The sequence below is a fragment of the Bos grunniens genome, chromosome 19 (assembly GCF_055505025.1).
Source record: "Bos grunniens cultivar Pamir isolate PY7600 chromosome 19, Bosgru_T2T1.0, whole genome shotgun sequence".
In the NCBI taxonomy this organism is placed as follows: Eukaryota; Metazoa; Chordata; class Mammalia; order Artiodactyla; family Bovidae; genus Bos; species Bos grunniens.
The window spans coordinates 19,163,789-19,190,822 of record NC_141183.1 but is presented as its reverse complement, the minus strand read 5'-3'; the positions used below and the strand labels follow the sequence as shown (position 1 = coordinate 19,190,822).

The window sequence follows — 27,034 nt, the reverse complement described above, 5'->3', positions numbered from 1 at the left end:
GAGATATCCCTATGAGGACTTTGAAAGTTAAAGGACAGAAAAAGATATGCCAGGCAAATTACTAACCAAAAGAAGTTGGAATGACTATTAATGTTCAAGTTTTTAGACTTTATAGTAGAAAACTTTACTTGAGTTTGTGGCTAGCTATGGACTTAAACATAACAAGATTATTCTCCAAATAAGTGGCACTGGTAAGTTTGAAAAGCCAACAAAGATATGCTGGTTTTACATTAGTCTTAATGAGGTTTTGGCTCAAAACTGTGGGGACTGGCAAAAAGAGGTGGTCTGGTTTGACTCAGCAGTTCCACTTAAACAGAGATCGAGACACATCTCAAAGCAAGTGGCTTAATTCATTTGCTATAAGGTAATACAGAAGAGTGAGAAGGGGAAAGGAATGGTAACATGATTGCTTTGCTAGCCTTTTAGTAGGTGCCATTACTCTCATGAGCAGCTCCTTCTAGTTAACAGACCTAAAGATAAATCTCATTGCAAAGGTTCTACAATCAGTTTTTTATTCAGTTTAGTATCTTTTGGACAGTTTCAAAACATCTCTATCATCTAACATCTCTCTACAACTATTCAAGTTGAGCTACTTAGTTAGTAAGCAAGAAAAGGTTGCTGTGTTTTGTGTAAGGCCAGTACTAAACTAGTTTGAACAGACTAGTTAAGACTGAAAAATGAATAATGTGGCACATTATGATTTTTTCCCCTCTTCAGTCCTTCTCACTAGTTTTCTCTAAGCTTCCTGGACTACTTCATGTTGTCTGGCTAAAAGCAATTTGTGGATATTCTTCCTTATCAGTGCTGGTTTCCCAGAAAGAAGTCAGAAAGTTCACTTGCCCAATTTTCCTTAAAATTAAGGTGAAGACATATGATCTACCATCTCTTCCTGTGAAATGTATTTTATATGAGACTTTGATTCAAAAGTGAGCAGTACAAAGAAGTGCCAAGTGGAATCCATCTTCTAGCAATGGTGGCTGCAAAAGCATATTGATTACAAGAGATTATTGTATCTCAAGTCTTTCAATGGGAACCACATTCCTTCTTTCGTAAGTACTTTCTTTGAAATTTCTTTTAGATAGTCTTTTGCTAGCAAATGGATTTTTTTAATCTGAAAATTTATTTTTAATCTTTATTCTTAAAGATATTTTTGCTGGGTATACAATTATAGGTTGATGGTTGTTTGTTCTGAGCATATTCAACATTCCATTAGATTGCATCAATAACAGAACTGACACTGTATTCTGATTTCCTTGTTACTGTAACAGTTCTTCAAAGACTGTCTTTTGTTTGATATTGTACAGTTTTATCAGGATTTTATCAGGATATTACAGTTTTATCTATGTGTACACCTTCTTTTTTATCTTGCTCCAGAGATTCATTAGGCTTCCCGAATATATGAGTTGTGTCTTTCGTCAAATTCTGGGATCTCTTCTTTGAACACTGCCTCTGCCATTTTTCTTTCATTCTGGAACTCTACCTAAACACATTAGTTTTACATTCTTTATCATATAACTCCATTTTTTTCATGTATTTTCCATTTCTCCTTTTCTTGCCCTCCCTCTCTCCACTTTTTGCTACATTCTTCAGATGTGTTACAGTTCAAAATTCAACTTTGTGTAAAATGCTATTAAATCTTCCCCTTAAGTCTTGTGCCCTTCCTTACTCATAATCTGAATTCTTAAAAAAAATTTTTTTTAAACAAATCCACTTTATTTATTTTTTAGTAAGTTTAAATCCTCAAAGGGTAACAGCATCACACAGATTCCGGATCCAATGGCCTTAGCAGGAAAGATTGTTTTGGAACTGGTATGAACCATGTCACTGGTTTTGTTAGGTTTTCCACCAGGAGTTAGTGAGTTGTGCTTTGCTTTGCACACATAAGCTCATCTCTTGCCTAGACAGAATTCAGTTTCATCTCAAGCATATACAGCTTCCATTTTCAGGCGAGTTGTGTGGTTCCCTCTGGTTCCATAGACCTCGCTTATAGACAGCAAAAATGGCCTCAGACCACAACCTTCCAGACATATTTGTTGTTTTAGAAGTCCTATTTCCAGCAAGCCTCCAGAGTCCAAGATGGTTGAAAGAGCCCAATTTATTCTTAAACATACTACATATGCTTGTCTTACATGCTTTAATCTGTGCTTACAATTTTAGTATCTTAAATCTTAAAGAGGTCTGACCCGTCTCTTTTTTTCTTCATTAATTCTAGTCCATAGTGTCTAGTTTCTCAGTTGGATTTATGATTTGACTATGATTTCTTATTTGGGGGAGCTTTATTTAGGAGTTCTTTTTTTCATGTGTGCGACTAGCAGGATTTTAGTTCCCCATTCAGGGACTGAATCTGCGCTATAGCAGTGAAAGCGCCACTGCACCATCAGGTAAATTCCCTTTATAGGAGTTCTTTGAGGCCTAAGTTGTTTCAGAGAAGTTTGAATTTTCTTCTTCCCAAGGGCCTGAGATCATTTTATCATGTATTTCATTTGTTTTTAAAATGTCCCACTTTTTATGTCCCACTAAAAAAGAAAAAACTTCTCAGTCATTATCTCTACTTTCTCCTATTAGGATTTTTAAAATATTGCATTAAACTATTACCCCACTGATCTTAGATATTCTGTTCTGTTTGGGTTTTTTTGGTGTGTGTGTGTGTTTTCTTTCAATTTCAGTTTGGATAATTTCTATTGACTTGCCTTCAAATTTATAGATTCTATCCTCTTCTGTGTTTAGTCTGCTGCTAAGTTCAATCTTCATCTCTGATACTGTATTTTCCCTTTCTCCCTGGGTGATTTAATCCATTTTCATGACAATAACATCATCGATATGCTACAAATCTCCCAGTCCAATATTTCTTGCTGAGACCAACAAAAGAATGCAGCTTTAAAGAGGAAAAGAAGTAGGGGAAGGGAAGGTGGGAAAACAGGGAAGACAAAATAAGATGGCAGATTTAAATCCAAATATACTTGAAATGACTTTATTACTAGATTAAATATTCCAATTAAGAAAGACTAGGAGGAAAAAAGAAATTAGAAGACAGACTAGATAAAACACCTCTAAATAATCCAATTAAATATTGATTACAAAAGTTAACAGAAAAAGGGTGAAAAAAGATGCATTCTCTATGAATTGAAGGGAACTTCCTCAATCTGATAAAGCCATCTATGAAAAACGTCAGCTAACATCACACTTAAAAGACTAAAAGCTAGCCCCCTAAAATCAGAAGAGAGATGTCTGTTCCCTTCTAAGACAGTTATCTGCTTTTGCCATTTCACTGCTAAATGAATTTAGCAAAGTTGTAGGATACAAGATAGGATACAAGATTAACATAAAAAAAATAACAATATCATAAAAAACTAGAGTGTGTGTGCCTAGTCACTCAGTCATGTCCACTCTTTGCGACCACATGGACTGTAGCCCGCCAGGCTCCTCTGTCCATGGGGATTCTCTAGGCAAGAACACTGGAGTAGGTTGCCATCCCCTCCTTCAGGGAATCTTCTCAACCCAGGAGCTGAACCCAGGTTTCCCACACTGCAGGCAGATTCTTTACCATCTTAGCCACCAGGGAAGCCCAAGAATACTGGAGTGGGTAGCCTATCCCTTCTCCAGGGGAACTTCCCAACCAAGGAATCAAACCAGGGTCTCCTGCATTGCAGGCAGATTCTTTACTAGCTGAGCTACCTGGGAAGCCCAAAAAACCACAATACATAGGATTGAATTAACAAGAGAAATATAGAACTTAAACACTGAATTTGTATGGAAGCACAAAAGACCCCAAACAGCCAAAGCAATCTCTAGAAAGAAAAACAGCTGGAGGAATCAGAGTCCCTGAGTTCAGACTATACTACAAACTAGAGTAATCAAGACACTATGGTACTGGCATAAAAACAGAAATATAGATCAATGATACAAGATAGAAAGCCCAGAGATAAACCTAAGCACCTACAGTCACCTAATCTATGACAGAGGAGGCAAGAATATACAAGGGAGAAAAGACAGCCTCTTCAATAAGTGGTGCTGGGAAAACTGGATGACACTAGGTAAAAGAATGAAATAAGAACACTATTTAACACCCTACACAAAATAAACTCAAAATGGATTAAAGACCTAAATGTAAGATCAGACACTATAAAACTCTTAGAGGAAAATACAAGCAAAACGTTATTTGACATAAACCACAGCAAGACCTTTTTGACTCACCTTCTAAAGAATGAAATTTAAAATAAACAAATGGGATCTATTTAAACTTAAAAGTTTTTGCATGACAAAGGAAATCATAAACAAGACAAAAAGACAACCCATAGAACAGGAAAAAATATCTGCAAACGAAACAACGGACAAAGGATTGATTAATCTCCAAAATATACAAACAGCTCACGGAGCTCAGTATCAAAAAATGAACAAAGAATCCAATCAAAAAAATGGGTCAATCAAAAACCTAAATAGATATCTCTCCAGGGGAGACACAGATGGCCAAAAGGCACATGAAAAGATGCTCAACATCATTAATTATTAGACAAATACAAATAAAAATTACAATGAAGTATCATCTCACACAGGTCAGAACGACCATCATCAAAAAGTCTACAAACAATAAATGCTGGAGAGTGGAGAAAAGGGAATCCTATTACAGGTTGGTGGGAATGTAAATTGATATAGCCTCTGTGGAGAACAGTATGGAGGTTCCTTAAAAGACTAAAAACAGAACTACCTTAGGACCCAGCAGTTCCACTACTAGGCATATACCCTAAGAAAACCAAAATTCAAAGTGACACACGTTCACTGCAGCCCTATTTACAAAAGCCAGGACATGGAAACAACCTAAATGTACAATGATAGATGAATGGATAAAGAGGTGGTACATATATACAACTGAATATTGCTCAGCCATAAAAAAGAACAAAATTTAGTCATTTGTAGAGATGTGGATGGACCTACAGTCTGTCATACTGAGTGAAGTTAGTCAGAAAGAGAAAAACATCATATTTTAGTGCATACATGTGGAATATAAAGCAATTATACTTCAATTTAAAACGCCCCAAACCAATCTATAGAATCAACATAATCCTTATCAGAATCCCAGCTGGGGGATTTCCCTGGCACTCGAGTCGTTAAGACTGTGCTTCCGGACTTCCCTGATGGTCCAGCAGTTAAGAATCCGCCTGCCAATGCAGGGGGTGTGGGTTCAATCCCTGGTCCAGGAAAATTCCACATGCTATGGAGCAACTGGGCCCATGAGCCAGTGCCATAACTACTGGAGCCACTGTGTCCTAGAGCCCGTGCTCTGAAACGAGAGAAGCCACTACAATGAGAAGCCCACACATTGCAACTAGGGAAAGCCTGTACACATCAATGAAGACCCAGCACAGCCATAAATAAACACATAATAATTTTTTTTTTAAATTAAAAAAAAAGAAAAAAAGACTTTGCACTTCCAATGCAGGGGGCACGGGTTCAATCCATGGTCAGGGAACTAAGATGCCACATGCTGCAAGGTACAGCCAAAAACAGAGTAAGTAAAAAGATTTAATAAACAAATAATGAAAGAACTGCAACTGCCTTCTTTGTAGAAATTGACAAGCTCATTCTAAAATGCACACAGAACTGTAAGGGACCAAGAACAGCCAAAACAATCCTAAAAATGAATAAATTAGAAAGGCTCACACTTCTCAACTGCAAAACTTGCTACAAAGCAACAGTAGTAAAGACAGTGTGTTTCTCCAAAGGCATGTAGATTAATGGAATATAAATGAGAGGGAAAAACCCACACATTTATGGTCAACTGATTTCTGATGAGGTGCCAAGGCCTTCAATGGGGAAAAAATAGTCTTTTCAACAAATAATGCTGGGACAACCGTGCAGGCACAGGCAAAAGACTGAATTTGGACCCCTTTCTGTTAATTTTGACATGCAAAAATTAATTTAAAATATACCAAAGACCCAAAGCTATAAGAGCTAAAACTATAAAACTCTTAGAAGGAAACATAGGTGTAACTTTTCATGGTCTTGGATTAAGCAATGGGTTCTTAGATATGATATCAAAAACACAAGCAACCAAAGAAACAAAGATAAAATGGACTTCACCAAAATTTAAAACTATGAGCAACAAAGGACATTATCAAGTGAAACGACAATAAAAAAAAGGAAGAAAATATCTGCAAATCATACATCTGACAAAGGTTCTTATAATACAATAAAATGAAAATTAATAAAACAGACAAATAAAATTAATAAAATTAATAAAAACACAGTCTGTCAAAAGACAGACCTCCCTGGTAGTCCAATGGTTAATAATCCTCCTGCCAATGCAGGCAACACAGATTTGATCCCTGGTCTGGGCAGATTCCATATACCATGGGGCAACTAAGCCTGTGTGGCACAACTACTGAAGCCCACACACCCTAGAGCTGGTGCTCCACCACAAGAGAAGCCACACAATGAGAAGCCCTTTCATCACAACTACAGAGTAGCCCCCACTCATTCCCAGCACAGCCAAAAATAAAACAAATTAAATTTTTTTTTAATTTTAAGAAATACAGTATTATTTTTTAAAAATGCGCAAAAGATCTGAATAGACATTTCTCAAAAAAACATCATTTAAAGGTCAATAAGCACATGAAAAGGTGCTCAACCAAAACCAAAAGAAGATACTGCTACTTCATACCTACTCATACCTACTACAATGACTATAATAAAAAAGAAAACGAGTGTTAAGAATGTGGAGAAATTGTAACTCTCATATAGCACTGGTGGGAATGCAAAGTGGTACAACCATCTGTGGAAAAGAGTGGTGGTTCCTTAAAAAGTTAAACACTGACTTACCATTTAACTAGCAATTTCATTCCTAGGTATACACAAAAGAGAATTGAAAAATATATTCACACAAAAACTTGCACAAGATGTTCAGAGCAGGATTATCACAATAGCCAAAAATTGGAAACAACTCATATGGCCATTAATTGATGAATAAACAAACTGTAGTACACTCATACAATGCAATATTATTCAGTCCTAAAAAGGGATGAAGTTTTGATACATACTATTTACATGGATGAACTTGGGAAACATTATGCTAAGTAAAAGAAGTCAGATACAAAAAGCCACATATTGAATGATTTATTAATAATTTACATGAAATGATCAGAATAGGCAGATCTATAGTGACAAACAGTGGCTGCCAGGGGAGGGAGACGCGGTGGGGTAGGGGAAGAAGGAGGAGTGACTGCTGACAAGTACACGGTTTCTTCTGGGAGTAAAGTAAATGTTCTAGAATTAATGGTGATGGTTGTACAACACTGTGAATATGCTGAGTTACTAAACTATATATTACATATGGGTGAACAGCAGCAAAAAAAAATCTACCTGAAAAAACATAACTGAATGATAAACACGAAATTCAGAATAGTGCTTACCTCAGGAAGAGAAGTGAATGGGATGGGATCATAAAGTTATTGATAACGTTCTTTTTCTTAAATAGAGCAGAGTGCTAAACACAAGTGTCTATAGTTGCTTTTTATATCTTCTACATATTTGCTAAATACCTTATCAATATTGATGCTAAGGGTATCAAAATAGGACAGCATTTCCACCCCCCACCCCCCCATTAAAAGTGTGGTAGAGCTATTTGGCTTTAAAACTATGTACAACTTTCACACACACACACAAAGAATAGAAGGCAGTGAGTGTAGACTATTTTTTCAAAAATAGTAGCTGCAGTAACTAAGAGTCAATAGAGTGAAGTTTATTTTGGTTTTAGTGGTTCCTTTCCCCTAAGAATGTGTGAATGTTTACTGGTGATAGGAAATGTATGAGTGAGTTTGCCAACACAAGAAAAAAGATGTAAACTTCTTGATAAGACAGAGAGGATTAGGATCCAGAATTCAGATGTAGGTAGGAAGTTCATTTGACAAAACATGAAACCAGGGAAAAACATTTAAGGATGGGAACAGATAGACCAAAGTTTGATGGCAGATTTATAGATAGAAGGCGGCACTCTCATTTGATAGTCTAAATTGTCTCTACGCTTCCTACTAGGAGTAAGAAAAGATGCAAGAAGGACAAGGGTAGCTGAGGGAAGGTAAGAGCTTGAGGATCAATGTTTTGAGAATGACCGCTGAACAGACTAAGAGGAAGATAACGCATGAAAGGATTCCTTGACAGTTCTGAGAGTCCATTGAGTTGGCACCAGTCCCAGACTACACTACTGCAATGATGTAGAAATGAAGGATGCAAGTATTTGTACTAAGTGGAGATAGGTTCTTGGTAAGCAGGCATGACAAAAAGGACTGGGAAGAAAGGAAGCTGGAATTGAAGTGTTGAGAGAAGGAAAAAGATCAATCTGTGGTGTTCAAGACCTATAAATTAAGGAGTGGCTAAGTTACTAAAGTCAAGGTTCCAAGGTCATGTGAAGGTGAAGAACAAACATGAAATAAAGGAGTGAAACATCAAGAAATGGAGAGGGTTTTAGGAGCTGTATAATTCACAGTTGATAAGATTTCTGAGTAAAAAAAAAATCTGATCAATAAAATGAGGATAATTCCTGTTCTATCTCCACAAAGAGTTCAAAAGTGAAATAATTTCTTGGTCAGGAGAGAAAGGGTCTCAAAATATAATATATAATTTAATGAGGTTGTGTACTACTCAGATATTTCATGTATTCACTACTTGATAACTTTTACTTGAAAAACAATAAAAATGCATTCTCTAAAATGTTTATATTCCTGACAGTGTATCAAATGAGATGACAATCAAAACTGCAAACTACACAAGGAAACAAACCACTGTGAGAAAGTCAGAAGCAGCAAATTACAAAAACATTTATAAAGTACTATAGATAATAGAGACTTGAAAGAAATTATAAAATAAGAAAATTTAGAATGTTTTAAGAAAAATAAGACAGAAATAGTAACCAAAAGGCAAAGGTTTTGCTTTCCAAAAAATTGGCAATTTTGGGGGAAAAGAATCAAAAAGATATTTTAAAAGGCACTGATTTTCAATATAGTTGTTTTTAAAGAAGTCATTGAAATATAATAAAACTATAAATATTAATTTTAGAATATACATGGTAGGTATATAAGTATTAAGTGTACAGATCTTTCAATTTTCCTGTATGCTCAACAATTTTCATTATGAAGTATCACTGAAATAAAAGTAAGTAAATGATAAATTAGGTACAACTAGAAGAGAAAATCCTCTATACTATCTTCTAAACTCTGTTTTTCCCTTTTAGATTTAAATCTTTAATCCACCTGTAGTTGATTAGTGTACAGTATGGAAGTACAGTCTCCTCCAACAATACAAGAGAAGACTCTACACATGGACATCATCAGATGGCCCAAACCAAAATCAGACTGATTATATTCTTTGCAGCCAAAGATGGAGAAGCTCTATACAGTCAACAAAAACAAGACTGGGAGCTAACTGTGGCTCAGATCATGAATTCCTTATTGCCAAATTCAGACTTAAATTGACCATTCAGGTATGACCTGAATCACATCCCTTGATTATACAGTGGAAGTGAGAAATAGATTCAAGGGATTAGATCTTATAGAGTGCCTCAAGAACTGTGGACAAAGGTTCGTGACATTGTACAGGAGACAGTGAGCAAGACCATCCCCAAGAAAAAGAAATGCAAAAAAGCAAAATGGCTGTCTGAGGAGGCCTTACAAATAGCTGAGAAAAGAAGTGAAGCAAAAAACAAAGGAGAAAAGCAAAGATATACCCATCTGAATGCAGAGTTCCAAAGAATAGCAAGGAGAGATAGGAAAGCCTTCCTCAGTGATCAGTGCAAAGAAATAGAGGAAAACAATAGAATGGGAAAAACTAGAGATCTCTTCAAGAAAATTAAAGATACCAAGGGAACATTTCATGCAAAGATGGACACAATAAAGGACAGAAATGGTATGGACCTCACAGAAGCAGAAGATATTAAGAAGTGGCAAGAATATACAGAAGAACTATACAAAAAAGATCTTCATGACCCAGATAATCACAATAGTATGATTACTCACCTAGAGCCAGACATCCTGGAATACAAAGTCAAGTAGGCCTTAGGAAGCATTACTACGAACAAAGCTAATGGAGGTGATGGAATTCCAGTTGAGCTATTTCAAATCCTGAAAGATGATGCTGTGAAAGTGCTGCACTTAATATGCCAGCAAATTTGGAAAACTCAGCAGTGGCCATACTGGAAAAGGTCAGTTTTCATCCTAATCCCAAAGAAAGGCAATGCCAAAGAATGTTCAAACTATTGCACAATTGCATTCATCTCACACACTAACAAAGTAATGCTCAAAATTCTCCAAGCCAGGCTTCAACAGTACATGAACCGTGAACTTCCAGATGTTCAAGCTGGATTCAGAAAAGGCAGAGGAACCAGAGATCAAATTGCCAACATCCGCTGGATCATCGAAAAAGCAAGAGAGTTCCAGAAAAACACCTACTTCTGCTTTATTGACTATGCCAAAGCCTTTGACTGTATGGATCACTTGGAACCAACTGTGGAAAATTCTTAAAGAGATGGGAATACCAGACCACCTGACCTGCCTCTTGAGAAATCTGAATGCAGGTCAGTAAGCAAGTTAGAACTGGACATGGAACAACAGACTGATCCCAAATCGGGAAAGGAGTATGTTAAGGCTGTATAATGCCACCCTGCTTATTTAACTTATATGTAGAGTACATCATGAGAAATGCTGGGCTGGATGAAGCACAAGCTGGAATCAAGATTCTGGGAGAAATATCAATAACCTCAGATATGCAGATGACACCACCCTTATGGCACAAAGTGAAGAGGAACTAAAGAGCCTCTTGATGAAAGTGAAAGAGGAGAGTGAAAAAGTTGGCTTAAAACTCAAAATTCAGAAAAGTAAGATCATGGCGTCTGGTCCCATCACTTCGTGGCAAACAGATGGGGAGACAATGGAAACAGTGATAGACTTCATTTTCCTGGGCTCAAAATCACTACAGATGTTGACTGCAGCCATGAAATTAAAAGACGCTTGCTCCTTGGAGGAAAAGCTATGACCAACCTAGACAGCATATTAAAAAGCAGAGACGTTACTTTGCCAACAAAGGCCCATCTAGTCAAAGCTATGGTTTTTCCAGTAGTCATGTATGGATTTGAGAGTTGGACTATAAAGAAAGCTGAGCGCTGAAGAATTGACGCTTTTGAGCTGTGGTGTTGGAGAAGACTCTTGAGAGTCCCTTGGACTGCAAGCAGATCCAACCAGTCCATCTGAAAGGAAATCAGCCCTGAATGTTCTTTGGAAGGACTGATGTTGAAGCTGAAACTCCAATATTTTGGCCACTTGATGCAAAGAACTGATTCACTGGAAAAGACCCTGATGCTGGGAAGGATTGAGGGCGGGAGTGGAAGAGGACAGAGGATGATATGGTTGGATGGCATCATCAACTCAATGGATATGAGTTGAGTAAACCCCAGGAGTTGGTGATGGACAGGGAGGCCTGGCATGCTGCTGTCCATGGGGTCACAAAGAGTCAAACATGACTGAGCAACTGAACTGAACTGATGGGGGCAGAAGTTCAAAGTCACTATTTCCCATATGGATAGCCAATTGTCTCAGAATCATTTACTGAAAAATTCATTCTTTTCCCCACTTATTTGCAATATCACCTTTCTCTTATCAAGTGGTCAAATATGTAAGGGTCTGCATCTGGGCTCTCTTTTCTGTTCCATTGGCCTATTCCTGTGCCAATAACATATCTTAATTACTGTAGCTTTCTATCTTATACTTTAAGAATGCTTTGACTATTCTTGGGCCTTTGCACTTTCATATAAATTTTGGAATCAGCTTATCAAATTCCATACAAAATTTTATTGGGATTTCTATCTGACTGATTTGAATATATAGGAAGACTGAAGGAAAACAAATGCCCTTACAATACTGGATCTTTTAATTCATGACCATAATAAAAAAAAAATCTCATTTTTAAAATTTATTGTTCTTTAATGCCTCATTGAAAATAATGCTTCACAATTTTTCTCTTAAGTCTCCCACATCTCATTAGATCTATACTCAAATGCTTCATATACTTGTTTGCTATTACAATTGATGACATTTTGTTATTTCCAGCTTCTAATTCTCTGTTGTTGATATACAGATGCCACCCCTTGGTGGCTCAGATGGTAAAGAATCTGCCTTCAATGCAGGAGACCCAGATTCAATCCCTGGGTCGGAAAGATCCCCTGGAGAAGGAAATGGCTACCCACTCCAGTACTCTTGCCTGGACAATCCCATGGACACAGGAGCCTGGCAGGCTACAGTCTGTATGCAAATTTAAATTAGATTTTGTATCAAGCATCCCGCTAAACTCTGTTGTTTGTAACTCTTCTGTAAATTCTCTTGGATATCTCTGAATATAATCATAGCTACAAACAAAAGACCGTTGTCTCTCCCTTTCATCTTATATCTTTGTTTCTACCTGTCTGCCTTACTGCCTTGCTACTTAAGACTTCGAACACAATATTTAATAAAAACAATAACTCAGGCATCCTTGTCACATTTCCCTATCTCAAAAGGAAAGTTTTCAACTTTTCAATATTAAGTATGATGTCTCCTGTACAGTTTTTATAGGCATTCCATCTGGTTAAAAAAGGTCCTTTCTTGGTCAGGTGGACAAGATTATGAATGAATGATTAAGATGATTACATAATTTTTTCTCTTTAGTCATGTAACATGGTTGACTATATAAACTGATTTTAACATTAAATCAATCTTGCATTCCTGGGATAACTTAGTTATGGTATATCCTAAATTAGTTCTCGTATTTTAAGATTTGCACCTGTAACCTATGTGCAGGGCAGGGAGAGAAACTCAAACACAGAGAACAGACTTATGGACACAGTGGAGGAGGGAGAGGGTGGGACGAGTTGAGAGTAACACTGAAATATACACATTCAGTTCAGTTCAGTTCAGCTGCTCAGTCGCGTCTGACTCTTTGTGACCCCATGGACTACAGCACGCCAGGCTTCCCTGTCCATCACCAACTCCCAGAGTTTGCTCAAATTCATGTCCATTGAGTCAGTGATGCCATCCAACCATCTCACCCTCTGTCGTCCCCTTCTCTTCCTGCCTTCAATCCTTCCTGGCATCAGGGTCTTTTCAAATGAGTCAGCTCTTCGCATCAGGTGGCCAAAGTATTGGAGTTTAAGCTTCACCATCAGTCCTTCCAATGAACAGTCAGGACTGATTTCCTTTAGGATATACATTACCACGTGTAAAACAGATAGCTAATGGGAAGCTGCTGTATAGCACAGGGAGCTCAGTCTAGTGCTTTGTGACAAACCAGAGGGCTGTCAGATGGGGTGAGAGGTAGGATGGAGGTTCAAGAGGGAGGGGACATATGTATACCGATGGCTGATTCATGTTGATGTATGGTAGAAACCAACCAACACTGTAAAGCAATTATCCTCCGATTAAAAAATAAGTTTAAAAAAAGGAAAAAAATTTTAAAAATCTGCATTTGTGTTATATGTCATTATAATTAACTGTCCTTATCAGGATTTATCTTCAAGATGGTACTTTCTGTTGTTTTTTATAGCCACTAAGTCATGTCTGACTCTTTTGTAATCCCCATGGGCTACAGCCTGTTAGGCTCCTTCTGTCCATGGGATTTCCCAGGCAAGAATACTGGAGTTAAATTGCCATTTCTTTCTCCAGGGGATCTATGGTACTAGTCTCTTTCATTAAATGAGCTAGAATTTTTTCTTCATTTTCAATTCCCTGAAGATCAGGAATAGCTGCTGTTCAAGGCCGAAGTTATTTCTTTTATGATTTTTGATAGAACTCAGTATAGTGAAGTTATTTGGGCTGTATGGAAAGATTTTTCACTACATATTTAACTTATATAATTTATACACATTATAAGATTACTGAGGTTTTCCATTTCTATTCAAGTCTATTTTAGGAAGTTATATATTTTAAGAATTTGTCTACTTAAAACTATCTTTACATTCAAAGCATAGTTATCCATACTATTTTTATCTTTTACTGCCTGCCACATCTACAATGATATCCTCTCTTTTCATTATTGATATTGGTTTTCTACCATCTTTTCTTTCTTAATATCACCACAAGTATGTCAAAGAACAAACTTTTGGATCTGTTGTATATTTGTTTTCTATTTCATTCTTTTTTTGTTCTTATCATTATCTTCATTACTTCTTTTTTTTTTTTTTTAACATTCTTTGTCTTTATTTTGCTATTCTTTTGCTAACTTCCCAAGAGAAACGTTTACTTCATTTATTTCTTGCCTTTCTTTTTTTCTGAGGTAAGCATTTAAGGACATGTATTTGCTATAAAATATAATATTGCTTTAGCTTACCTTACAAATTTTGATGTGTAACATTTTTTTCTTTCAGTCCAAAATATTTTGCAATTACGATTGTGATTTCTGCTTCTACTGGCAGGTTAAATAAAAATGTGTATCTTAATTTTGAAAGGTTTTAAAAAACTTTTAAAAAGCTAATTGTTTTGTGGCTTGATAACTTGATTTTCCAGGTGGCACTAGTGGTAAAGAATCCGCCTGCTAACGCAGGAGACACAAGAGAGGCTGGTTTGATCCCTGGGTCTGGAAGATCCCCTAGAGGAGGAAACGGCACCCCACTCCAGTATTCCTGACTGCAAAATTCCACGAAAGGAGCCTGGAGGGCTACAGTCTGTGGGGCCGCAAAGTGTTGGACATGACTGAGAAACTAAGCACACACACAAAACTTGATTTCAGTTCTCTGAAATTTGTTCATACTTTTATGACACACCAAACATGGTAGAAAAAAATTTTTTGTTTAAATAAAAGTTTCATATACATTTGAAAATTGCTATTTTCAAAGTGATTGGATACACAGCTCTATAAAAGCATTAGGTGAAATTTGTTAAATGTGTTGTTCCAAGCTTCCAAACATCCTTGCAGATATTTCTTTCCTCTACTTGTATCAATTACTGAGAGATATATATTAAAATCTCCCATTACTGTGGTAGATTTAACAATTCTACTTGCAGTTCTGTCAGTTTTTGCTTTATACATTTTTTTTAATGGTAGAACAGGTTTTTAAAAATGAATCCCTTTACTTTCCGCTTACCTTAAATACCAAGACCAAAATCAGTTTCTATATGATAGTTTTCACTAAATCTGTTTCTTATCTTCAAATTTACCTATTTCATAGTAGAGATTGAACTTACTGAAACATCTTAAAAAGCAAGTACGTTGGTCTTTTTTTTTCCAAGAGAAAAACAATCAGAAATTTATTATCAGGGCATCATGCATACACATCCGAGTAGTCAGTGATGGCTAACTCAAAAGGGGTGGTTAAAACTTGAGCTTATATGCATCTTAACAAAATAACAATAACTTTTTAGAGAAGTGACAAGACAAAGGAAAAGGACTTTAAGTTTCTAGAACAGCAAATGGGGGAACTAATGGAAGATAAGAGTTAGTTAGTAAAGGTTTGCTTCCCTGTTGGTGCTAAGTGGTAAAGAACCTGCCTGCTAATGCAGGAGACATGAGATGCAGGTTCAATCCCTGGGTCGGGAAGATCCCCTGGAGGAAGAAATGGCAACATACTCCAGTATCTTTGCCTGGAGAATCCCAAAGACAGAGGAGTCTAGCAGGCTACAGTCCACGGGGTTGCACAGAGTAGGACATGACTGAAGCGACTCAGCACAAAGCACGATAAAGGTTTGCTATGTAGATCTCTCTGGTGCCCATCTTTGGGCTGATTAGGGTCTAGAGTTGTCTCTGGTGATTAATTTCTGTCCTCCTGGTAGAGAAGGGAAGGGGGATGCCCCTGGTGAGTCATTTTTGAAAGCTAACTTATATTCTAAGCTACAGTTTTCTATTACTATCAGCTTAAAAAGGAAGATACTAAAGTTCTCCATTGTTATTCTTTAAACACCTCATCCATTAAAAAAGGAAAAAAAGGCTTATCAATAGTATCAAGCTCTCAAAGGACTCATCAATTCTTACTATTATTACCTAATGTATTCCAGGCATTGTTTTCAAACCCTAATGTAATCTCCACAACAGACATACAAAGTGGTTGTTACATTTAGAGATAATAATATCTCTAAAGTTTTTAACAGAAGCAATAAGTAACAGAAACCTGAGGACTAAGACTAATCAATACCAAATGGCAAACAAATATTGTTGTCAAAGGATTGTTTTCACCAAAATGAATACCTCAATGTGAAAGCCCCACATGCAAGAATGGTTTCATTTAAGTACCTTGTACTTCTGCCTCAGTTCTTCCGTGTCTTCTTTTTCTACTTCTAAGACACGGCGCCGTTCGGTAGCATCTTCAGCATAATCAAGCTTAACAAAAATAGATACAATTAGACTTAATTGCCATAGTACTCCCATCTAGCCATAAAAAAGTCATTTACACAACTACAGTACTATATGAAAATATGTAATTTGCTCAACTGCCTCTTGCTTTACTGTCACATCACAGAGAAAAAAAAACATGCAAAATAGTTCATTAATCCTCTCATGCTGGTGGTTCCCAACAGGCATAGTTGATAACAGATTTTACTTCAATGTTCAATGACAAAGAATTAGCAGTAAATGGAGCATAATATTTCAAGCAATGAAAAGAAGGTATCACAGATGAGAGCAGTACACAGCTCTATTGTTGTTCAGTCACTAAGTATTGCCCAACTCTTTGCAACCCCAAGAATTGCAGCAAGCCAGGCTTCCTTATCCTCCACCATCTCCCGGAGTTTGCTAAAACTCATGTCCATTGAGTTGATGATGTCATCCAACCATTTCGTCCTCTGTCGCCCCCTTCTCCCTTTGCCCTCAATCTTTCTCAGCATTAGGATCTTTTCCAATGAGTTGGCTCTTCACATCAGGTAGCCAAAGTATTGGAGCTTCAGCATCAGTCCTTCCAATGAATATTCAGGGCTGACATCCTTTAGGATTGGCTGGTTTGATCTCCATGCTGTTCAAGGGACTCTCAAGAGTCTAGTACCACAGTTGGAAAGCATCGATTCTTCAGCGTGCAGCCTTCTTCATGGTCCAACTCTCACATCTGTACGTGACTACAGGAAAAACTATAGCTTTGACTACATGAACCTTTGTTGGCAAAGTGATGTCTCTTCTTTTTAATATGCTGTTTAGGTTTATCATAGCTTTCCTTTCAAGGAGCAAGCATCTCTTAACTGCATGGCTGCAGTCACCATCCGATGAAAATAAAATCTGCTGCTGTTTCCATTTTTACCCCGTCTATTTGCCATGAAGTGATAGGACTGGATGCCATGATCTTAGTTTTTTGAATGTGAGTTTTAAGCCAGCTTTTTCACTCTCCTCTTTCACCTTCATCAAAAGGCTCTTTAGTTCCTCTTCGCTTTCTGCCCTTAGAGTGGTATCATCTGCATATCTGAGGTTGTTGACACAGCTCTATAGGGGCAAAGCTTCTACCACAACAAATATTTTAAGATTTGAGCTACAGAGCCTACTGAAATGAGCATAAGGGCCTGGGTTTAAGTCTGATCTTATCTTGTGGCATAATGTTGGGGCAATCACTCAACTTCTTTGTAAAAGGGGCATTATTTGCCACCTACCTACCTCAAAGACAGCACTAAATGAGAATATAAAATAAGTTTTTTAATTTTCCCTCAAAAATATTAATATTACACCTGAATTTTGGAATTAGTATCCATTTTAAATACCCCATAAAACAAGTCAACCAATGAGATCAATTTACCTCCATTTCCATGCGACCCATGCCCATGACATCATATTTGACGACGATTGGAATGGGATCTGTTCTCCCTGTAACAGAAACATATAATCAAGGTGAGATGTAAGGCTAAGCCAACAGCTCTCTTTACACATTGGGTTTGGGTGGTTAGAGATCTTGCCTTGGAGTGCAGAGACCAGAAAGCTACAGTGAACCAAACACAAGCCATTCTCACAGCTTACAACCAAACCTACCTCTCCAGTTTAAGCCCAACTAACCACCTTGGCTGACCTTCCAGTTGGGGATGATTCCAGATTACTAAAGCAAAATTAAATAAGTAATGCAAAGCATTCCTAAGCAATGGCACCAGGAAGTTTAAAATCAAGAACACTAGAAATTCCTTTTTAAAAAGGCTCCCAAATAACTTTCCATCAAGAATCACTTCACTCTTACTGTTCACTGACATTTTCCCACACACACTTTTAAAACTGGTAATAAATATGTCAACTGACAGGTTTAAATCGGAAGAGCACAGTTTCAAACATGACACAGGAAAATTCAATAACTGCAACTCAGCGTGTTTAATATTTCTTTGTATTCAAAACATGCTTTACAATTAAATGAAGGGGTGAAAATAATTAAAAGGAACGCAACAGTTAGTTGCCCTGAGGAAAGAATAGTTTTACTTTACTTTTATTTTTTTTTTTTAGTTTTACTTTTAAACTGGTGCTCCAAGGTCCCATTTTTCCAGAGTGGATTTAACACTGACTATGGCAATCAGTAAGCTGTGAAAAGGACTAGTTGCGAAGAAAATTGACTTTAAACTAATTGATCTATGCTGGAGATTTTTTAAAATGTATATTTAATCCACTCATAACCAGCCAAACAAAGCAAAATGGGGCAGACAAGCACTTTACTACCACAGCTGTTTTACATCACAACTTGCGCTGTTTATTGTGATGTAAGCCCACTGAAAAGAGGACTTACCTTATCCGTTGTATACCTTTAGTGAAAAAACACAATGTTTACTTCCCTCATCATTTCACTCAGGCTGGTGTAAACAATTGTTTTTTAAATTAATTTATTTTTTTGTTGTTGTTATACACACATATATATTATACCTTTGGGCTAAAAGTTGAGTTTTGTCAGGCTAAATCTGAGATATGACCAAAACTGAATTTGGGGGGTTAAAAAAAAAGCAATAAATGCCATGCCCATGACTAGGATTAGTCTCGGAGGGGAAAAAAGCTGTTTCCAAAGTGACCAGCAACCACTTGAATCTAGTTGCTCTGTATTTGTGGGATTGATTTTTGTTTCAAAAAGAAATGAAAAACAAATTCAGAAGCTTAATTACTTATCATCAATCTCCCATTATTGCTTTTAAACAATAAGAAGCTAATCAAGAATAATTATCACATGAAAAAAAAATTTAAGTAAATAAAGAACATCTCACACTAGAAAAGAGAACCAAGTTGTAAAACAGCCTTATTTTAGATACTATCAAAAACTGCCAGTTAAACAAAATAAAAATGTGTTACTACCTTCTGCCCAATGGTATAATAAATAAGCAGTGACTGCAATCTTTAGCAAAAGGACCAAATTAAGACAGGTTATAAAAATGACTTCCTAGGTGCAATATCACTTTCATAACGTCTCAATCAGGGATTTACTGGTTAAAAACAAATGGTCCAATGAAAGAATTGGAAAGAAATGTCAAAGTTATTTTTTTTGTTTTGATATATTTTTTGATCTGTCAGAATTTGCTTTGTTAAGAATCAAGAAAATTTTGGTAGAAATTCATTACCTCTGTAAACCCCTGTTATAAACTCTGCATTAGTACTTTTGCCTTCTAGGGCAGTCAAAGTTTGTTTTAATTTATTTATAAATTGCAGTAGCAAGTGCTAGTGCCCATTATATTGTGGGGAAATCAAGTTTTTACAGTATTAGAATTTAATGTTTTAACTGATTTTTTTTTTTTTTTTTTGGCAATTCTAACACAAACAGATACATCCCTTCTTAACATTACCCTTTCATGAACAAAGATCAGACAAGTTGCATAAGGAAAGGAAAGGAAAATGAAAAAGACCAAGCAGAAGGATGAAGGCTACAACAGAGAAAGTAAGCCTAACATATTGGTGCACTGATGACAAAGGAGTAATTCAGTCTGAAAATAAAAAATTACCACTGCTAAGTTTACCATCACCACAACAAGTCCAGGATCATAATGCTGTAAAAAAGAAACACCATTTGTTAGGCAGAAACCATTAGGGTAGGAAACAGGCCTTCTAGCAGGCAGACAGGATGGGGTAAAGTAACAAATTGGGCTTTGTCCCTCCCCCAATTTCAGCTGGGGATGCAGGAAGGTCACTGTGTGCTACCGCAGTTGTTTTCATACCGGTTGGATCAGGGTGTGAGATTTTTGTACTGCTACTTGAGAAAAACATGAACAACCTCTTCTACAACAGTGCAGGGGTTGGGGGGAAGGTGGGAGAAAGTGAGAGAACTATCTCTCGCTAGAAAGTGAGAGAACTATCTCTCCCTAGAAAGTGAGAGAACTATCTCTCCCTTCCAGTTTCTCATTTAACTACTCATTCTGTTCAAATCAGTACTCAAGGCCCGAGGTGGGACTTGTTCCTTAAGGAAATAACATCAAAGACAGATGATCATCAAGTGATTATCAAGTCATTGGCTGCACTAAAAGAACTCTAAGAGGACTGTCTCGTAGAGGGGATCATCAAGACCTCATTATAATAAATAAAAGGTCTGGAAAATAATCTTAGATTGTCAGTGCTTGGAAAACATGAACATTTGAGTTCTGTTATGAATGCATACAACTTTTGTGGTAGACTTCCTCAGAACTTTGTTTCCTTTTAATCAAGTCTTCCCAAGTCCACCAACAGCTTTCTTTCTGCACATAATAAAGCCAAACTTTGAAGAACACCAGGAACTCCAGAGAAATTGGCATCAAAAGGCCTGTCACATTTACAATTAGTCCACTCAGAGAAAACAGTCTGGCTTTAAAAACAATCTGAAGGTAACATTGCTGCCTCCGCCAAGTAGTAATTTTTTTCCATTATTAGAAGTTCCAGACCAAGGAAAAATCCCACTGGGAAAAGACACTGAAGAATACATACATGAAGAGGCTGCAGTATTAAAAAAAAAAAAAAAAAAAAAAAACCCTCATTTATTCATTTGTGATCAATGACAAATCCTATCATAAAGGAATATCTGAGTAACAACCCATAGTGATGACTTTTCAATGATAAATAGCAAAAGAATGTTTGCTAATATAATAATCCCCTAGAAAACTCAACTTCTTTTTAATACAAATTGAACTACATCCAGTTTCTCTTATTTCTTGGCTTCTCTTAACAGGGACAAGTATTTCTTAAAATTCATTAAAATAAGAACATTTTGTTGTTTATTTCATTTCAAAGGAGGCAACTTCAACCAGAACAATAAATACTTTCCTTAAGAAGAAACTGTCCTCTTCAGCCAAAGGTCTATATATAGATACTCTGACTGTGATCTAGCTGACTGGACAAGGGTGGGAAAAAAACATACTACTTATAGAAAATTCTACTATCAATGTATTCATGTGAGGGGAAAAAAATTGATATTCATATTTTCTAAATAAAAACTTTAAATATATATATATACACACACAAGTATTGAATCATTATGCTGTATACCTGAAACCAAAATAATATTCTACATCAACTGTACCTCAATAAAAAATTTTTTTAAAGAGATGGAAAAAACTTTTAATGAGGTTTCACTGACCAACTGGTACTGTATACTGTATATTTTAGAAGGTAGGCTTACTTCTACAATGACACATGTGCTAAAATACTCATGTACACATCTCTTGCTAAAATGTAAAGGTATTATAACTTATCTTAACTCAAAAGAGAATAAGGCCAAATATGAAAACTCACTGATTGCTTATAGCCACAGTTTCTGAGAATGAGCCCTTTCATTAACCAGTTTTGATTTTGAAACACTTTAGGATACTCCAATCTACAAAACTGGCCCAAAGAACTGGACTGTAGAGAAATTATTTTTTTTTTTTAAACAAACACTATTTTTAAATAAACCCCAGGAAAAGAACAACTGGAGAGAAAATATTGAAGAACAACCATAATCTGGTAAACAGCACATTTCAGAAACAGAAGACACATGACTTCTCCACAGAAACAAATTAGAAATGAAGAAGCTTCCAAAGTGATTAAAACAGTTTTTGGATAGTCAGCAGATAAGATAACACTACAATTTACCTTTGCTGTCTGTTCCTTTGCTGAGATTCATCCAACAACAAATAATTATTGAGTTGCTTCTACATACCAAGCACTACTGCAAGGCTTTGGGCATATTTTTGTGATAGTAATTAAAACAAAGTCCTATAGCCCATGAATAATCTATAATTAGGCAAAATAATCTTACCAACATAAACTTCTGGCATGAGGGAGTAGAAAATAACATTTGTGGACCTAATGCATGTATGGTTCAAAAAGCTTAAGTCTAAAACTGTTTTTAAAGACTGACCCTAATAAGGCAAAAGTAAATATAAAAGCCATCAAAAAAGTCACAAATTTTACTTCCAAAAGGCCACTAAGTTGATAAAAGTCAAGAATCTGACCTGACATCTTAAATTTATTTACTTTAAGCAACTCAAATATATATGTGAAAATCAAGAATAATACAAAATTAGGATGGTGACTATTCTCTGATTTGTAAAATTACTCAAAATAAGACTCTATAGTAAGCTATAGTGAAGTCGCTCAGTCGTGTCCAACTCTTTGCGACCCCATGGACTACAGCCTACCAGGCTCCTCTGTCCATGGGATTTTCCAGGCAATAGTACTGGAGTGGATTGCCATTTCCTTCTCCAGGGGATCTTCCCAACCCAGGGATCGAACCCGGGTCTCCCGCATTGTAGACAGACGCTTTACCGTCTGAGCCACCAGGGAAGTCATTATGTTAATGTGTTTAAATATAATTTCATTCATTTAAAAAAACAGTGATTACATACAACTTTCAGAAATACTTCCTGGGTAAAAAGTGGTATATATATTTCCAAACCAAAGCTTTACTTCTGCAAATTTCTCCTTAAAATAACAGTCTTCAGTAGCATAAAAATAATGATTATTTTCATCATCATTTAGATATCTTTTTCTTAGTAAACATCAAGTATATTAATTATACCCTATGGCTTTTAAGTTTTTTTTTTTTAAAGAATTCCTACTCAAAATAGAATCCAAAGTCTCTAGTGCTACAAAAACTAACTATATTCTTGCCACAGACTGTTTAATGATCTATATAACAACCAGGTTATTTTGATTTTCAGGCACAGGTGTTTGTTTTTTTTTTAAGGGCACAGAAGTTTAAAAAACTATGACCTAAAAATCCTTCCATCTTCCCAAAGAATCAGAGCTACTTTCTAGGACAAAATAGTTCAATTTTAATCATGTAATCTAATATATTAAGAAAAGGTTAGTTTTGTTTTGTTTCTCTTGGCTAAGCATACATATATTTATTTCATTGTCAGCTGACAGGGCCTCAAAACAACTCCCTGGTGGCTCAGTGGTAAAGAATCTGCCTGCCAATGCAGGAGATATAAGTTTGATCCCTGGGTCAGAAAGATCCTCTGGAGAAGGAAATGGCAACCCACTCCAGTATTCTTGCCTGGAAAATCCCATGGACAGAGAAGCTTGGTGGGCTACAGTCCATGGGGTCATAAAAGAGACACGACTTAGTGGCTAAATGTAGACAGTATAGAGTAGCTAGTCCTATGGTATTGTAATGTCCAACAATCCAATGTTTTCTTAGAGTTGTATTCACTTACTATTAAGTTATTCCATAACTACACTGAGAATTCCTTAATATTCCAAGATCATTCTTAAACCCCAAAATGTTTTCCAGCTCCATTTAAACTGCTCTTCCTTAATCCTACACCTCAAACTCGCAACTCACCTTTATTTTCTTTCTATATTTTTCTAGGTAGTCCCTAAAAAAGGTGGCTACAAAATCTCAGTTCTCTAGTAAGAGGTAACTTCTAAACACTTGTGTCACTCTGGACAACTAGCCCATGAGTCCCTGCAGCCTCTCCAGCAAAATGGAGACATTATCTCCACTTTCGGGACTGGCATGTAGATCAAAACAGACAATAGAAGATGCTTTGTAAACCCTAACATTTCACCATGATGCTGCTAAACACTGTTGTCTTAAGGCCTCAGAAAATTAAAAAATCAATTTGTTCATTTCCAAAACTGGCATTTTAAAATACCTTAAAATTAAAAATACTCTAAGAAGCTGTGATAGATTCTAATGTTCTACCAACAACCTGGTGATAATGAAACAGTCCTATTTACTGAAGGAGAAAATTATCATCTACCCCCAAATCCTTCCCATATTATCATTCCATTAACAAGAGTGACTACTGAGTTTGAAAAGGTTACACAAATACTACATCTAAGCCAAAAGAATGAAGTATACTTTAGCAAGACTTTCTCCAAATTAAAACAGATCACCTAAGAAATTTATCAGGTACAAACAATTTTCTTAGGTAAATTATACCTAAACAAAACAGAAAAACTTAAACACTGTCAAAATGCTTACTATTTTACTATTACTGTCACCTGAGAAATACACTAACACCTATGTATGTGTACTGAATAGTAAGTTATTAATCCACTGTATGCCAAATTTGTAATAGATGAAGTCTACATGGAATGTAGAAGTAAATTGAGAAAGTCAAATAAATTGAAATTACTGAAAAATCTCCCTTATTTCCTCTGGCATCTCTTCTAAAAAGCCCAGAGATCCTAGGTTATCCATAGAAATTTTCTTTTCCAGTTCTAAAGTCTATGATTCCATACAACTTTGAAGGCATTTCTGTCTCCTCTTAGTTTCGACTTTTCAAATATTGGCTAACCAGTGAAATTTTATATTTTCAACTGTTTTCACCTGATTGGAAACACTACTCTAATTACAATAAAATCATGATGATTATATACTAATTTTATATATTGGTATATTTTATATACTAATTTTATATATTGCTAATTTTAAGTTTCTTGGACATGCCACTCTCGTAAGAAGTACGAGAAACCAGTTTCATTTTAATCATGCAAACTAATCTAGGGCACGAAGTCCATAAATAATAATGTAGGAAACAGTGTAAATCAGGATAAAGATAAGATTATAAGAAAAATAAATAGCATTATACTAAATCAGACTAAAAATCACTAATCTATTTTGGATGAGCAAAAGAACCGTCTACCCCGACTTGCCACAGTGAAGGTAACATTCTCAGAAGCTTATTTTATTCATATGATCTAAAGCAAATTACTTAGGGAGCTTATTTAAAATGTAATTTCCTGAACCCCAATGCAGACCTGCTGAGTTGTACTGGTTGGGAATCTACATTTTTAACAAGCACCCAAAGTGATTCTGCTGCTCACTAAAGCTTGAGAATCACCAGTCTAATGGTAAAAGTACTAGAGTAGAGGTAGGAAGATTTGTTATAAACACAGCTACTATCCTCAGCAGTTTGACTATGGATAAACACTTAGGTTTCTCAATCTGTTTAAAGTGGCATTATCTCCCAAACTACTATTGGGAGAGGAAAATGAGATAAGATACAGGTATAAAGCTTATATGCCATCATGTTTAATTCCCCAAACAGTTCTGAAATCTTTTAAAGATTTGAGCATACTGAAGAAAGGTCACACCACTAACTGATTGCAGAGCTTGAATTTAAACCCAGGTCAAATTTCAAGTGAGGTCATAAAGTAGTAACCTGTGAATCAAATATAGGCCTTGCATATGTTTGTTTATCTCAGATTACTTTAAACTTTGAGCCAACATTTTTCAATTACTAAGTTTCACCAGAATATCTGGATTTCTGGTTTTGTTTTTTAAATTCAGGTCTGGCAACACATGACACTATATTCCTACACAGTAACAATGAGCAGGAGCTAGCTGAGGGGCAGTTATTCCTCTCCAGACATGGCACAACTCACACTACTTCCTACTTACTGTCTCAAGTTCAGTGGGCAACTGTGTATGTTACCACCTGGCCCCAACAGGCATCGGAGCTTCCAAGTCCTACTCCTGAGACTGTCCTCTGCTCTTTCCTTCTAAGCTCCAGCTAGATTTTCTCTGTAACTCATTTGGTTACAGAATTATCTACGTCACAGATTTCAGAAGACTTAGTAAGACAGAAAAGGCTGAATTTAGAACTAATAAACCACATTTATACATGTAAGATGATATTATTTTGTCCCCTTTTCTAAATGTACAATCCATTACTTCAAATTTTGGTAGCCATTTTTAATAAATATTTTCGTTTTTAGCTTTTTTCTTTATCAAAATATATTTCTCACAAATCATACTTTTAAACTTGGTGTTCTTATCATGTTTATATCTGGCCCTCCTTTTAAATACCAGTGGTTCTTATGGATGAATGATTCCATGTATCAACTAACAAGTATAGTTGGGCAGATGCTAATACAGTTGTTTGCTTCCTTATTCTCGCAATGAAATCTTTCACTTATTAAATCCTTCAAGAAATAAGTTAAAATTCTAAGTTATGTTTTTCAATTCTCTATTAAGCCCCCACTGTACCTTTAACTTCACAATTACAGTATTATATTGCACTAGATTTATCTGTTACACTTGTGTCTATATTAGACATAAGCCTCCGGAGACAAGAGCTATATCTTATTCATTCCTTAACTCTTAAGACTTAGTACAGATCTGGCACATTCTACAGATTCAGTAACTATATGCAGAATAAAAAAACATATTGAAAAGCAACAACAGAAAACACATAAACGCCTGTAATTGTTATCACTTAGGAGTTTACAGTCTAACAAGAGTTAAGTACGTAAGTAAGTGAAGTTGCTCAGTAGTGTCCGACTCTTTGCGACCCCATCTTTGCGACCCCATGGACTGTAGCCTACCAGGCTTCTCTGTCCATGGGATTCTCCAGGCAAGAATACTGGAGTGGGTTACCATTTCCTTCTCCAGGGGATCTTCCCGACCCAGGGATCGAACCCAGGTCTCCTGCATTGGAGGCAGACGCTTTAACCTCTGAGCCACCAGGGAAGATGGCTCACGAGAGTTAAGAGACACATAAATACAAATTATTCAAGGTAGAATGTTAAAAACACCACAAGAGAAATACAAAGTGTAAGAAAAAATAAAGGAGGAAATTATAGTATGAGACAAGAAATTACAGTATTCTCTTTACCTTTGGAGATCAATTATCTATCACTCCTAAAAATGTGGCCAAGGTTCTTACTACTCAATCTAGCTTCAAGTTTCCAGTGAATTTAC

General features: G+C 36.2%; 1 protein-coding gene across 8 annotated transcripts in view; it reads right to left on the bottom strand.

Annotated features, from left to right (window-relative positions):
• The window catches only part of GPATCH8 (G-patch domain containing 8), a 94,940-nt gene that overhangs the window by 27,756 nt on the left and 40,150 nt on the right, over positions 1-27,034 (bottom strand). For 5 of the 8 annotated variants that reach the window (XM_086357352.1, XM_086357351.1, XM_086357356.1 and 2 more), the window contains 2 exons: positions 17,717-17,784; positions 16,237-16,323 (listed from right to left, as the gene is read on the bottom strand). In XM_086357352.1, the coding sequence (XP_086213478.1) occupies positions 16,237-16,323; positions 17,717-17,743 (114 nt within the window). In that variant the 5' untranslated portion in view covers positions 17,744-17,784. Of the gene's footprint in view, positions 1-16,236; positions 16,324-17,716; positions 17,785-19,874; positions 19,920-27,034 lie in introns of all 8 variants that reach the window. The other 3 variants (XM_086357355.1, XM_086357353.1, XM_086357350.1) reach the window with 1 other exon arrangement.